Source organism: Phaenicophaeus curvirostris, chromosome 1 (genome assembly GCF_032191515.1).
Source record: "Phaenicophaeus curvirostris isolate KB17595 chromosome 1, BPBGC_Pcur_1.0, whole genome shotgun sequence".
Taxonomy (NCBI): Eukaryota; Metazoa; Chordata; class Aves; order Cuculiformes; family Cuculidae; genus Phaenicophaeus; species Phaenicophaeus curvirostris.
Genome location: NC_091392.1, coordinates 59,315,176 through 59,330,680, shown reverse-complemented (window position 1 = coordinate 59,330,680; position 15,505 = coordinate 59,315,176). Strand labels below are relative to the sequence as shown.

General features: G+C 41.8%; 1 protein-coding gene across 1 annotated transcript in view; it reads right to left on the bottom strand.

Moving 5' to 3' along the window:
• Positions 1–14,260, bottom strand: part of TRIM24 (tripartite motif containing 24) — a 61,440-nt gene extending 47,180 nt beyond the window's left edge. The window contains exon 1 of the mRNA XM_069858867.1: positions 13,819–14,260. Within this exon, the coding sequence (XP_069714968.1) occupies positions 13,819–14,188 (370 nt within the window). The 5' untranslated portion in view covers positions 14,189–14,260. The remainder of the gene's footprint in view (positions 1–13,818) is intronic.
• Positions 14,261–15,505: the final 1,245 nt, after the last annotated feature.

Below are 15,505 nucleotides of genomic sequence, written 5' to 3'. Positions count from 1 at the left end.
AAAAACTAGGTAAGCAGATTATCATCCAGGCAGTTGGAAGTAGCCACAAGCCAAAGGACCAAGCCTTTCTGCAAGGCACTGAAGGAGTTAGTTCTTTTTAATTCTTCATTGAAAAGATGAAAACTATACTCCAACACGTGACATTTCACTGTTTCACCCACTTCCTCTGTTTAGCCTCAGATACAATAATGTTTCAGTCAACACTGATCACATGTGAAGGTAAAAAGAGCCTCAAAAACAACTTCTAAGAATCCATACCACTATGGGAACCAAGCTGAAAGAAGTAGTTGTGACAACAGTAGATAATAGGCCTTAGAGTATTTCAGGAGAAACCTCATCCTAAACAGGAACGTTAAGGCATTTCGAAGTCTTCAGCTAGCTCATGCTATTCCCTCTCTTTTGAGTGCTCAGGTGCAGCTTTCTTTTGCAATTCTCTTCCCCATTCTCAAGATGACCACCACTCAATAACTGGAAATGACCTATCATGACTTGGGAAATTAGCCTCTTGGCCCTCCTTTTTAAAGCCACTAACCTCAGGGAAGCAATTCAGCTGCCTAAACAGATACACCTAATTTGAGGAGGATATCTTGCCTGGCTTCCAGCTACTATTCCAGAAGGAACTAAGTCTCCTGTGGATTGTGCAGTACACCTGCCAGCCCTTTTCTGAACATCATAAGGATCCCAGAAATTCAGAAGTGGCAGAAGATCTTCCAGTCTGGAGAGCTGATTCTGTACTTGTCTACCCTACTCCATGTATCGTTGCTATTGTGATTTCAAATTCCTGGTGGTAAACACAACTGAGGTATATACACATGATCACTTACATATTACCCAAGCAAACCGTAGTAAGTAGTTCCAAAGTTATTTTAGACAAGTTTTCCTTAAGTGTCAATATGTGGAACCCTCTACTTGTCAACTGCAGCGTTTGTTGCATCCATCTGTATTCTGCTATACAAGTATCTACTTCTAAATTCTCCTCGAAGACAGACTTAAGAGTTCAGAAGTCATCAATATCTCTATCACATTTCCTTCAAACTACCTTAAAATATAGATTACAGTGATGTGAAAACCATAATGAAAGACTCCATCAGCTTTATCCATTAATTGCATATGCAGGGAATCGATGTTCAAAAGTACTTAGAAATAATATGCAAATTTAGAATAACAGGTTCTACCTTTGTTTAGGTAATTTTGTTTGGTGATGGGATGGAAAGAAGAAAACAAAATGGTAGATTGATATAAAATGATACATTTTTTGCTAATTAATATCTCTTCAATATATTCTTCAATGACAATATAACAGCATATTTACCACACAAGTACACTACCTACAATTTAGGTACCCAGCAGTGAGAAGGAGGAATTTAATGTTTTTATCAATAATTTCTGACTATTTATTAAAAAATATATACTTTTAATCTGTAGTGAAAATAAGTCTGTTACATAACAAACACTTTCATTATTAACCTGGTAATATTTTAAGGATTTCTAGATTATTAATATTTTTATAAAACTTGTTGCTGACAAGGATAGAGACAATGAAATGTACAAACAATATTTGATGAAAATTCCTGCTCTGATAAATGTAGGCAGTAAGATAAAAAAATAAATACTTATGTCCTGCAGTTTCCATCAGATAGGTCTGAGTGCTCTGCAAGACATTATTATTGGAATAAAAAAAGGTAAATATTCGAGCCATTTATTTGAGAAAAACAGATTCCCAAATCTATTCTGTTCTGACTACTTCTTATATTCAAAAGACGTTTAATAATAAAGCTTGTCACATGCAGAACTGTTGTATCTATAAAAAAGTAACTTTTAACAGCAGCTCTGAAATTATACTGATTTACTATGCTGAAGTGACTCCATAAAAATAAAACTTTGCATTTGGAAGATGGACAAAATCTCTTTGCAGTGCTGCCAAATTGTAATACCTCTAGTGGGATACATCTGTGCTGATTTACATGAAGTTCCATTCACAGTCAGTACAGGCCTAGGTAATGCAGTTAGGTCATGGATCATCTCATCCCAAAAGCAGATGTCTACACTTGGTCAGATGAATCATACCTTAAAAACATCCACTTCTTTCTGGTAACTACACTAATACTCTTAGCCATATTGGGCATCCAGTTGAATTGCAAGAATCCCTCCAATATTCTAAACCCAGTAACTGGAGAGAAGATCCTCTCCAAGTCATCTGCAAGTTACAAACATTGCACTTTTGGGTGTAGATGTACAGGAATAAAAAGCCAACCTGCATTATATCACTGTTACATGTGCCCAATATCCTACAGCACTGCTGTAATGGTTCTAGCAGAAAGGTAACCAACTTTTTCCAGTTCCCACATAACTTTAAGACTACAAAGGTGGAGGAATATATGCGTTGTGAGATCCACACAGACTACACAGCCCCCAAGAACCAGCATTAATTAAAAAGCAGCTTTGTTCCTTCTACTCTGACATCACATTAATAACAATTGCTGAATGTAACTAATAAAATACATTCCATGTTGCACCGCTGATCAAGTAAGATTTCAAATAGCTGCCCTACAGCGCTCAGAAAACAGCAAGTTATGCTGCTGTTCCCACTGCATATCTACCAATAGTCTCTCTTGTAATTTGCAGTAGATAACTGAACAATAAACTAGACTCTGTTGGCTGATGTGAACATCCACATCCACTAAAGAAATCTTGTTTCCCTATGGTTTTCTGCATTTTCCCAAAACCAGAGTAGAGTCCCCTCAAAGGCATTTGCCCAGCATGTCACTCTTGGTGCTAAGAATGAAGCTTAACAAAGTGAAACTTCCTCCAAAAATAGTCTTCAGAAATGGTATTTACCTATCCTTTAGATTTACCTCATTTATTTCCACCTTCTGTGCTATACGGCCTGAAAGGATTGATCACACATTAAAAATAAAATTCTGGAAACATTATACTTTGCATCCAATTCCAGTTTGGGAATGAACTAGGATTATTCCTACTTTATTTTTAAGGAATATTCACTAGGATTCAACCATGGTATTGTGGTGCTTTACCTACTTGCCTGGCATAATGACAAATTAAAAAAAAAAAAAAGAAAATGCCACAGCTTTAAAGTAGAACAATAGCAATTCTGGCAAAGTCAACCAGCAGCTCATAGCACCTATACAATATTCTCAATAATTTAAATTCAAAAAATGGCTGTCAAAAGGCAGCCAAAGAAAACCTTATTAAATCTGATCTCATCCCAATGGAACTGCAAACAGGGAAAAATAAAAACAAATATACACAATAAACACAATCAGACTGGAACACAATACAATCACAGTGTTGCTAAATGGACTTTAAAAGGATGCAAGATTAGCATTTGGCTTCTTGAAGAATACAGGCTACACACAGCTCTTACACAAATGGTGGAAGCCAGGGAAGAGGACTATTAGCTCACTCCATTTGGCATGGCCATACATAAAGTAGCTTTCATTTTGCCAAAACAGCTTCTGGAATGATTATTTTGAGAAGAGATCTTTATCACTGCTGTTTAAATTCAACTAGGCCAATCTCAAATACATATGAGCTACCATAAACTGTGTCTTTGCTTCTAAGTTATATGTGGTTCCATTTATAAGGTCATCTCTAAGAAGAAAAAGGCAATACAGAACTGTCTCTCGATATCCAGCTGGGCCTGCTGAGTCCATCAAGGTACATAGAACTTTACTGATTGTGCCAGCCCCAACAGTTTATAAAACAAATATTTGAGTGGCAAGAGCAATTCTAGCGGGTCATTCTTAAAGATACAGAACATCTTCTTAAAGATACAACATCCTGTTGCCAGGGTTGGGGGGGTTTTGTTGCTAGGTTTTTGAGTTTTTTTGTTTAATCTTCACTGCTAAAAGATATGGAAAACCAACAGGTCCTCCCATACTTTCTACCTCAGGCTTTTCTGAACACTCACAACCTTGAACTCTGCCTTTGCTATGAAGCAGGGAATAACCATTCTACTTTACAGCTTTAAGTGTCATGTTTGACAAACAGGCTGCTACCATCTCCAGACTCACATTCAAACAGTCTATGGGAGGCAAACTACACCTCTGTTTATCCCAGTGAAGAATTCTATACATCTATATCTTAAGATAATACTCAGACACCTAAGTTTAAAGCATGAGCTCTGAATCCACATTTGAGTTTCTTGCATAGGGGCCAAGGAAAAGTTAAGTAGAACTTCTCAAAGGAGAACAAATTCCTTGAACATTTGTGTAAACTGAAAAATCAAAATATTCTAAATTATTTTAAGAGTTTCAAAGAAAGATTTGCTAGACAGCGGGTTATACTCTCATAGTCCCCACTCCAATGGGAAGATAAACTGTTGAAGGCAAAGTTGTCTGTAGTTGGTAAACTCAATTTATAGGCTGAAGCAACTGGAGAACAATTGCTGCTAATGCATGGTGAAAGACCCCCAAACAAGAGAAAAGCAGGTAAGGAACAGATGTTGATGACTGAAAACCCACTGCTTAAGCAAGCAAAGGCACTACTGGAACTAGAAAGCTGTAAACACTCAAAAGTCCTAATCTACCCATGGAGTATGCTACCTCCATGACTTCAACACTCCTGGGACGTTTAGCCATTACCGAGGTCCTGCTATCAGACACTGTAGATCATTACAGAGCTCTATACTCATTCAAAACAGCTTCTTTGGTAAACAGACTGCCTTTATCTCAGCTTGTGACTGATCAGTGGCCACTACCTTAATTTATCACTTTGAGGGTAGGGAATGCTATGAATTTCAACTTCTACTTGAAAGCTATTGGAACAATAGTTAAAACTCAGAGAATTTTTCCAAAAGGCAAAGATGATTCAAAGCTATTTCCACGTCTCTTTAAACCAAGTAACAAGGAGGACAAGTATTTTACACTTCTATACTACTTTAGCAAGTAGTTTACTCATTTTAAAGCAGAGTCCAGGTTGAAAGAAATAGTATGTTTCAATTCCAACTTTTGCTGTTCAGGCCAACCTTGCATATTCCTCATTTCTTGTAACAGGCCTGTTGGTACTGGGCTGTTTTATAATCATAGACTGGTTTGGGTCGGAAAGAACAAGATCATGCAGTTCCAACCCCCCTGCCACGGGCAGGGACACCTTCCACTAGATAAGGTTACTCAAAGCATCATCCAATCTGGCCTTAAATACCTTCAAATCACTGTACTTTGCTCCCACTTTAAAATGTCTTATTTCCAGCCCCAGCAGTGCTGCAGCTCTCTACCTCTCTTTCTTCCCACCCACTCACTCCCTGCACAGCTGCCAGTGTTCCTCCTCTAACCCACATCAGCATAACAAGTACCCTGACAGAGCAAGTTCAGCAGCCCAAGTGGAACACAAACTTCAGTTAGGCTGGCTTATAGCATCAGTTTACCAAACTCTGACTCCGCACATCCATAACCATGTTGCAACTGTATAGCAGATGCCTAGAAATGAATGAAGCAGATTAAGTGAACTTTTAAGTTTATTACATGTTTTCTGAACTCAACGAGACATCCAAGAAAATACATTGAATCATTAAATAGTTGGGGTTGGAAGGGACCCTGAAGATCATCTAGTTCTAAACCCCCTGCCATGGGAAGGAACATCCCACTAGACCAGGCTGCCCAAGGCCCCATCCAACCTGACCTTGAACACCTCCAGGGATGGGGCAGCCACAGCTTCTCTGGGCAACCTGTGCCAGTCCCTCACCACACTCATGCTGAAAAAATTCTTCCTTATATCAAGCCTAAACCTTCCCCTCTCTAGTTTATATCCTTTCCCCCTTGTCCTATCACTACAAGCCTTTATGAATAGTCCCTCCCCAGCTTTCTTGTAGCCCCTTTCAAGTACTGGAAGGTCGCTATAAGATCTCCTCAGAGCCTTCTCATCTTCAGGCTGAACAAGCCTGTCCTTGTATGGGAGGTGCTCCAGCCCGGGATCATCCTTATAGCCCTCCTCTGAACCCGTTCCCACAGCTTTATATCCTTCTTGTGGTCGGGATTCCAGAACTGGACACAGTGCTCCAGGTGGGGTCTCACAAGAGAGGAACAGAGGGGCAGAATCACCTCCCTCACCCTACTGGCCACCCTTCTTTTGATGCAGCCCAGGATACGGTTGGCTTTCTGGGCTGGGAGCACATATTGCCAGCTCATGTCAAGCTTCTCATCAATGAGCACTCCCTAGTCTTTGTCTGCTCTCAATCACATCTTCCCCATAGTGTACTGAATTCGGGGATTGCCCCAACCCATGTGTAGGACCTTGCACTTGGCCTTCTTGAACCTCATGAGGTTCTCACAGGCCCACTTCTCCAGCCTATCTGGGTCCCTCTGGATGACATCCTGTCCTTCTGGTGTGACAACTGCACCACTCAGCTTGGTGTCATCTGCAATCTTGCTGAGGGTGCATTTGTTCTCGCTGTCTATATCATTGATGAAGATATTAAATAGCACTGGTCCCAGTATAGACCCCTGAGGGACACCACTTGTCACAGATCTCCATCTGGACTTTTGACCAGTACAGGGGGTTTTCCCAAGTCAGTGTTTATGTAAAAAATAGTCCTGCTTCTTTTTATACTATGTACAGCATAGAGATGTGTCAGCTTGCTGGGAAAATACACAGTCACTTTTCAAATTAGGTAATTGTTTTAATTTTAAGGGTATTTCACCTACAGTCTTGTTTTATTCAAATTGCACTATCTTCACTTGAGGGACTGCAGTAGAAAGAGGAACTCACCAATTAAAAAAAAAAAAAAAAAAAAAAGTTGCCTGTGGCAACTTACTTTTGAAGCAGGAATCTTTCTATAGTCAGAAAGCAAGTGGCTCAGTTCTCTTGTCCATGAACAAGGGTTTAGAACTGGAGTTGCAGATTTCTTTTTTGAAGTGAGGATGTGCCAGTGACCCAAATCCACTTTAGAAACCAGGGCCCTTAAAAAATATGCATGCAGTTCAAACACTTGAGCCTTACTTACAGTTTTTCTTTCCCCTCCTGCCCCATAGTCCAATGATAAACTTCAAAAACAACTACAGAGCTTGTTTCAAAATCAGTCCTTTGTCACAAATTAGTAATGTATGCAAGGTAATAACGCAATTTTCTCCCACATAAAAGCTTCAAGTAAGCATTTGCCTGAAGCACTGGAGAGAAGGTATCAAGTAATTAGGAACATTCTTTTGCTCAACCTGACTTTACAAGAATGTTTCTTGTTAATAATGGTGTAATTTTCTTAGTTACTTCACACAACTGTTTCATGCATTCTTTGATGTTAAATGTTCATGGTTTTGTACATTCTCTCTGGCCACTAGAAAAAGAAAGTAGCTGTTCAGTCAGTTCAACTACAGCACTGACATCCTCAAAGCATGTTTGAGGGGCAAGTTCATAGTAAACAGTAAGTATCTCCACAGCTTCCTAATTGCTCATGTAAGTTTTGACAGCATCACTGGAATTTTTTTATGAAAACGATTTTTCTGTTTCTTAAACTAGCCAAAGAAAAAAGAATGCATCATTGAACTGTCATAGTAGATAAAAGTTAAGTAAGAAATACAGTTAGTCCAACAGGAGATTTTGCTACTATTCAAAATTCTGCTAGATCATCTGCAAAGGCCCAGTGTCTAACGGGCCATATTCACCTGAAGAACTTGGCCTGACCAGCATACTGTTAGGAAGTCAGCAAAAATTGTATTAAAGCATTTCATCTTATTGTAAAAATCTTTTAGAAGTCCAGCTTTCCAATTTCAAAAATAGATTTCTCATAAGCAGTCAGTTATTCATGCTTAAGTGCAACTACATTAAAATTCTCTTTTAAATTCTTTTCGGTTTTCCCCTGTCTTGTTTCTAGATTAGATATAATGGGCAAAATACCAGCCTCACAAGTTTACTGTTACTGGGAAATTCCACTAAATAATATGGAAATTCCATCTACAGCATTTTAACAAACTGACACAAACCTGGAATAAAGACCAGTTTCTTTAACAACACTGAATTCAGAATCAAGTGTTTCAACAAAATTCCTTTCTTAAATTTAACAGCCTGGGTCAAATTGAGTGAACATGCCTACTTAGCTCTTCAGTACCTTCCTTGGATGAATGAACTTGCCAACAAAGAGCACGCTACTCCTTAGTCAACTTGCCTCTTAATGAAGATATGCACCATTTTCCTTTACTCTTCAGACAGGTCATTTTCTTAAGAGGCACCTCTATCTTATGCACTAAAACAAGCCAACATACTTCCAACTAGATACACATCTGAGAATTTTTAATACACTAGTGTATATACTTCCTTCCTGTTACCTTATGATCCAGGATTCTTTTCCACTAATAAAAGTACTAATTGCTTACCAGAGACATTATAAGCCAATTTGGTACCAGAACAGAGCTAGGTTGGCCTCTGAGGATTTAAATCTTCACTTGAGAAAAAGTTCCATACAACAGTTCCACTACATTGTTAACTCTGACAGCCTAGTTTCTAAAAAGCTTCCAATTAAAATGATCCTGGCTACATCACTGCAGTCATTTTAAACACTTCTCATGTTTCTGATGGCTTCAGCTTTTCAATCTCCCACTTTCTACTGGTGAAAGAAGCAAGAATGTAAACATATCTAACTTACCCTTGAAATACTATTCTGTAGACTATACATAAGATAATAAGCTTATATGCTTATTAATTGGAGCAAGCACGATTAAAGCTTCTTTCAGCATCATACAGTTGTCCACCATATTAAAGGCTGCATAGATATGTCTACTGATTTTTGTGGAATTCCTGGTGGAAGAGAATGCAGGAATTTTTGGCAAATACATCCTCTACTTCAAATTACACTTGCACAATTAGTATCATATACCATCATATGTATTTTCGAAGCCTAGAATAGTTTGGGTTGCAAGGGACCTTAAAGATGATCCAGTTCAATCACCTCTGCCATGGGCAGGGTCACACTTCACACTGGATCAGGTTGCTCAAAGCCCCATCCAAATTGGCTTTAAACACCTCCAGGAATGGGGCATCCATAACTTCTCTAAGCAACCTGCTCCAGTACCTCCCCACACTCACAGTAATAAATTTCATACTAATATTTAATCAAAACCTACCCATTTCAGCATAAAACCATTACCCCTCATCCTATCACTACAGAACGTACCTTTTTCTTAATGAAGGACTTCATAAATAGAAAAATAAGAATGTTCTCTAGATAGCAAAAACTTGGAATATTAATCAATAAACTAGTTTCATAACTTTCTAGCCAAGAGGTTTGTCCATTACAGGCTATCAAAACAATAATGTGTAACAATGCTAAATGCTTTTTACAATACATTAACTCCAGCACTCCAAAATTTTTCAACTCAAAGTAAGCACAAATCAATGAAAAATAAGTAAATCTTTCTTATAAATATTCCTATACTGTATATTATTTTTGCATATCAGTGCTCCCAAATCACCTTAAGCTTGTTTAAGGTTAAACAATTCAGTTCTTGAGGATACCACAGCAAAAACAGGACTTGTGAAATGATGTACAGATGCGACCATGTATGTGTGAGTTTAGGTCCACACAAATAAAATATGGACCTTTTGTAAGAGCAAAGATGAGGAGAATTCACTTTAAGCAAGTGGCAATATGAAAGATTAAATGGAAATAATCATATGTAGAAGGCAGATTAACAAAAATCTTAAATCATCTTAGACTAACATTGATCTTCACTATAAGAAAGCTCAAACAAAGCTATCATAACCTTCAAACTAACTAATAAAAATCTTAATCTTATCAGACTGAAAGAATAAAAGAACATGTGACTTACAGAGAAATACGAAAATTTACGTTAATTTCAAAAGCTGTATTTTCAAAGCCAAATGAAGTGATGACATTGGAAACCCCAGATATCAAGATCAGATGAGAGTGGAAAAGGGTTTAAAATCATCTGGATAAGGACTGACCATGGAACATAATAAAACAGCAGATGCCATCTGCATACATGAGGGGCTATCAAGGGTTAGGTCTTCATTCCTTGCCTTATAGACCTCCAAACTGCATGGGTAAACATATATTTCTGGGCATTAATATGCTGAAATATGAAATAAATACATCACTGAAATCCTTGTTTAGTAACTCTGAAGTATTTATTCTTTAATTAACAGCAAGTATCAAACATTTGATATGTTAGTCTGGACACTCCCCAAGAATTTATATCCTGGGAGTGCGCAAACATTACCTGCACCTACACATAAAACAAAGAAAAAAAAATCCTTATACTATTTTTGGTATTGACACTAGCAAGTTTTCATCATGATATATATTTTGATTAACAGTTCTTTCACCACACCAGTTCCCAATTTATTTTGTGTATGGATTGATGGTAAAAACCAAATAAGTATATTTACACTTGCAAGCAAAATAAATAGTTTTGAAAAGGAATGGAATCTCAATATATAAAACTTTGCAGGTTTCATGTTCCTTGTTCACATTTAAACATACTGTAGTAAGTACTACGATATCCAGATGCTTACAAACACTGTCCTTTAAGTACAGGCTACTACTCAATTAGCCCTCAAAGCACCACCCACAAAATTGGTGCAAATGGCAGATATTTAACAGCCTTCTTCAACACATCAGTTATAACTTGCACAATCAAATAGTAAAGAATAACCACGTGAGAAAAAGTAAAACACACGTGAACTTAGCCAAGATAGTTCGTAGCACTGCCTGTAGACACTTGCACACAACCTAGTACTGCATTTATAGACCCGCTCTTGCGGCATTCCCCACAGTTCACAACATTCTGTGCCTGATAACCTGTGTTTTTTTTGAAATGCAACAACAAAAGCCTTACCCACATCAAATAAGTTAACCATCGGACATTCAGAAAACAAGCCGCAAGTTCTCCAGAGCTAACACCACTGATGTCTGACAAACAGCTGATTCTGTCACACCTTAAACTTCAGAAATAGTACAGAAATCAGAACTCCAAATTTTCTTTTCTATGGACATTATTTCAAAGCTTAATGCATGTGGCAGTACAGATTATACCCATGCTAGAAGGCTTTACTACCAGCCTACTTTTGCAAGTGGAACACTGATCAACGGCCACCACAGTGAACTCCTTCACATACCTTGATGCTTCTTTCTTTGTAATTACCCACGCTGACAAGCCTCATATTCAAGTGAGCATTACAATTCATAATTCACTCTAGATCTTAAAGTTTGGAAGATTTTTTTCATAGCATTACTTGATTAGTTATTAGTATCTTCACAGAAAGATCCAACCTTCTCCCAAGTAAACTTATCTGTATGTTGGAAGTTGAAGGAAAATGTTATTCTAGAAAAGCGAAGAACTTTTTCTGCTTGGTTACGGTTTACTGAAGATAAAAAGCATATGCTGATTATGCTTGAAACTCAGTTCCTCTTTAGCTACCCATTTCTCAACTAATTTGGATATTAGCACAACATTCCACCTCAAGGCTGGCTCAGTGAAGCACTTTTCAAATCACGTTCTCTCCTCTGTTCAAAATGGACTTATTTCTACCAATCTTTCTTCAGGCTTCTTTTTGTGTCACATGTTACTGCCTGGCACATGTGCACAAGCAGTCTGTTTGCTTATCTTCCTGCAGCTTTTCATAGTTTGTAATTCTATTCTGCTTCATACCTAGGACATCCCTTCCAGTGCAAACAGCTTACTTGCTGTTTTATTTCTTCAGTTTAGTCACAGCAATCTCATAATCTACCTCATGAAAGTCATCTACTATCCAGCTTTCTAGGGTTATACTCTTCAGTTTGTTTCTTCAGGTCACTCCTCAAATATTTTGCACATCCTATTACCAGAAGAGGTGACAGATTAACACTGGTTTCTCCCTCCTTCCACCTTGTGAAAATTTAAGAACTCCTCCAACCAAAATTGTTTTCCTCAATATGAACAGATTCAGACACCAACACTTTCCCTCTCCCCCCATTCCTAATTGAAGTTTACAACTTTTTTTATATTAGTTGGAAAATGGAATTTGAGTGAAAATTCATTCAAATGGAACCAACTCACACAGTCAAAAAGAAGGAATAGAGCTACATGTTTACTGTTGCTACAATTCATTCTTTCATTTATCCTTGGTCCTCCAAAGTAGATGTTTGAATAGCACTAACGTTTTCACTCTTATGATGCATTTAATTTCTCATTCAACTAGAGACCCCTGTTCCCGCTATATTTAAATAGAACATCTGGGAATTGAGCTATGCTGTTCATGACCTCAAAACTCCTAAGATGATAATTATATTGCCTCTCAGCCTACGTTGCAACCCCTGAGCTAGCTGCATCTCTGACCTCTTTCGCATTTCCAAGTACCTCATCTTGAAATATCTTGAAATACACCAAAGCTTGAGCTTTTTCTGTTCTTCCCATACAGAACTTTACAGATCTACTTCTCACAGATGTGTATCAGCAGTAACAACTCCTGAATCAGCCAAGCTTAAACAGGATTTGGGTCTCACAGATTTTCCTATTCTGGGACTTCTGACTAGGCAGTCTGACTACTTACATAAATTACATGCTAAAATTAAAGACTGAATTCATACACTAATGCAGACATCTACGTAGGTGAAGAGGCTTAGCATATCCTGTTAATAACATACTCAGGACTTTCTCAGATATTCCAAAGCAAGGCTGTCTCTCCAATTGTCCCAAATACTCCTTTCTCTCCAGAGGGTGTTCCTTTAGGAATTGCTGCAAACACTTTGCATATTCAAGCTGTAATCCTTCTGCTTAGAAAAGCTGGCAGGATGGTAAAGGTTTCCTAAATGCCTTTTGGGACAATGGCCAATACTTGCTTAGGAATGGCCCAGTCTGGAGACTACACTCCTTTCTCCACGTAGAACTTGCCACGTGAGCCCTCACTGCACGATCGGGATAAGCGCATCCTCCACTAATACCTATAGAGAAGCTCAATTTCCATCGCTCAAGTTTTTTTCCAGGATCTTCACCTATTTCCACTAGAGGATGCTTGTATGCATCTTTTTCTAAGATGAAGCTGCTTATAACAAAAGCAAATGACCCATCAGAAAAAAAGAGGGCTAGTAACAAAACAGAAAAACCACGAGGGAAGTACTTTCAGACCGCAGGAGTTTTGCACACCTATAGTTGGTCGGTTGTTTTTGACGTGTTTGTTATTATTATTATTATTAAAAAAAAAAAAAGAAAAAAGAAAAAAAAAATGGACACAGGCTACGACGGCGGTCCAGGAGCTTCCCAAACCTTCCTCGCGGTGTTCCCCCTTCAGCAGGACGATGAAAACAACTTAAGTTTTACACCACGGCATCACCAGACCCTTCCAGGCTGACCTCGCCCGGGCAAGTGTCGCTGCTCGCCCGCACTCGCCACCGCCGGGACGGGGACGCGCAGGGCTGCCCCCCAGGCGAACTCCACTCAAATCAGCCTGTTCCCTCGCTAGGTTTTCCAGCCTGTTCCCTCGCGAGGTTTTCCAGCTTTAACATCCCCGTGGATGAAGGTTTCCCGCCCCTCGGGAAACCCTGCGGGGCGCGGGGAGGAGCGGGACGGCTCCCGCCGCTCCTCTCCATCCGCACCGCGAGGTCCTGGGAAAGTAAAATTCCTGCCTTCCCTTCCGAGGTGGGAAATTTAAAAGGCAAACCCAGTAATTTATATACAAAACAAAGCATAAAAAAAACCCAAACCACACAAACCAAAGCGAAACAACACCACCACAACCCACGCCCCCCCACCCCGGCAGCCTCCGAGCGCTCACCCAGTGCTTCCCAAGTCCCCGTCGCGTCCCCCTCCATCGCGACACGAGGACCTCGGGGACACACACACACACACACGACACGGACACAGAGGCACTTACCAGGCGTGCAGTGCGGGGGCAAAGCCGGCGGGGAGAGGGGCGAGGAGGGGGCGGCAGGGGGCGGCTCCCGGGGGGGCAGGGAGGGGGCGGCGGGGGGCAGCATGAGGTACCGCTCGGGCGGCGGGAGGCAGCGCAGGCAGACCGAGTGCAGGCAGGGCAGCAGCTTGGGCCGCCGGCTCTGGATCGGCTGCCCGCACACGCCGCAAGTGTCCAACAGGTTGAGCGGAGCCGCCTCCCCGCCCCGCTCCGACGGGCCCTGCCGGCTCTCGGCCTCGTTCTCTCCGCTCAGCGACGTTCGATCCGACGGGCAGGGCGCACCCCCCGCCGCCGGCACCGCCGCCGCCGCCGCTGCTCCCGCCGCCTCTTCCATTGTCCTGCGCCACCGGAGGGGAGGCGGGGCGGCCCCGCTGCCCGCGCCGATAACACCAACAACACCCCCGCTCCTCCTCCGCGCCGCCCGCCGTGTTTGTGTGTCGGCCCCGGGAGGCGCCCGCCCACCCGCCCGCCGCGCCGCGCGCCCGCCCCGCGCCACGCCCCCCCCCGGCCGCCCCGCGACGTGCGGCGACCGCGCCCCTGCGGGAACCCGACCCAGCGCCGCCACGAGACGCGCCCCCTAATAGACCACGCCCCCTCATAAAGCCACGCCCACATTAAGCCGCGCCCTCTTATAAAGCCATGCCTCGTAAGCCACGCCCCTTTAAAGCCACGCCCCCTTTTAGGCCACGCCCACATTCTCCATTTGAGACCGCGCTCCCTTTTAGACCGCGCGCCTATAAGCCACGCCCCTTCACAGGGCGGACCACGCCCCCAGTCATAGACCACGCCCCCACGAGACCACACCCCGGTCCCCTTTAAGACCCTGCTGCATGTGAGACCACGCCCTCACCGTGAGACCACGCCCCTTCCCCCTCGTGACCGCTCTTCCTTTGAGGCCACGCCCCCTAGACCACTCCCCGTTAGGCCACGCCCCTTATTCTCCCTGAGGCCCCGCCCCCGGGGACGCCTCGGGGTGGTGGCGGCTGCTGCCTGTGGGATCCTGAAGGTTTGAAAAGAGCTCTAGGATCATCCAGTCCAGCCGTCAGCCCAACACCACCAAACCGTGCCCCGAAATGCCATGTCTACGCGTTTTTTTGAACACCTCTAGAGATGGGGACTCCACCACTTCCCCTGGCGCCTATTCCAATGCTTCACCGCTCTTTCTGATACAAGAAGTAGTCACAAAAAGTGGAATATTTTTGATTGAAGCTAAAGCATTGTCTAAGTAACTGTGGTTTTTTGCAAGTTAGACAGAATGTCCCCCTGACAGCATGTTTTCTTTCAGACAGGTTTCCCAGCCACTGCTCGCTCTCTGGAGATGACAAGGCCTCGTGTGCAGCGTGCTCTGTGCTGGGCGGCTCTGGCTGCTGCCATCACCTCTGTCTGCAGCCTCTCCCCACCCCAAACGCGAGGTCAGGCAGAGCTGGAGCCGCAGTAAATTGGTGAGAGGTTTGATTGCTGAGAAGTTCATAACAACATTAAAATTAGTCCTTGGAAACTAATAGAATATGCATAAGATTTCTGGGAAGGTTTATCCATATGCATGTAAGCGGGACGTGCGTTCTGTAACTGGCTCTTGTCTCCCTGCCCAAAATGGGTGGAGATCACTCCCTCGTGCTGCCCAGCCCTGATAAAGGGTGTTTGCTTTCTA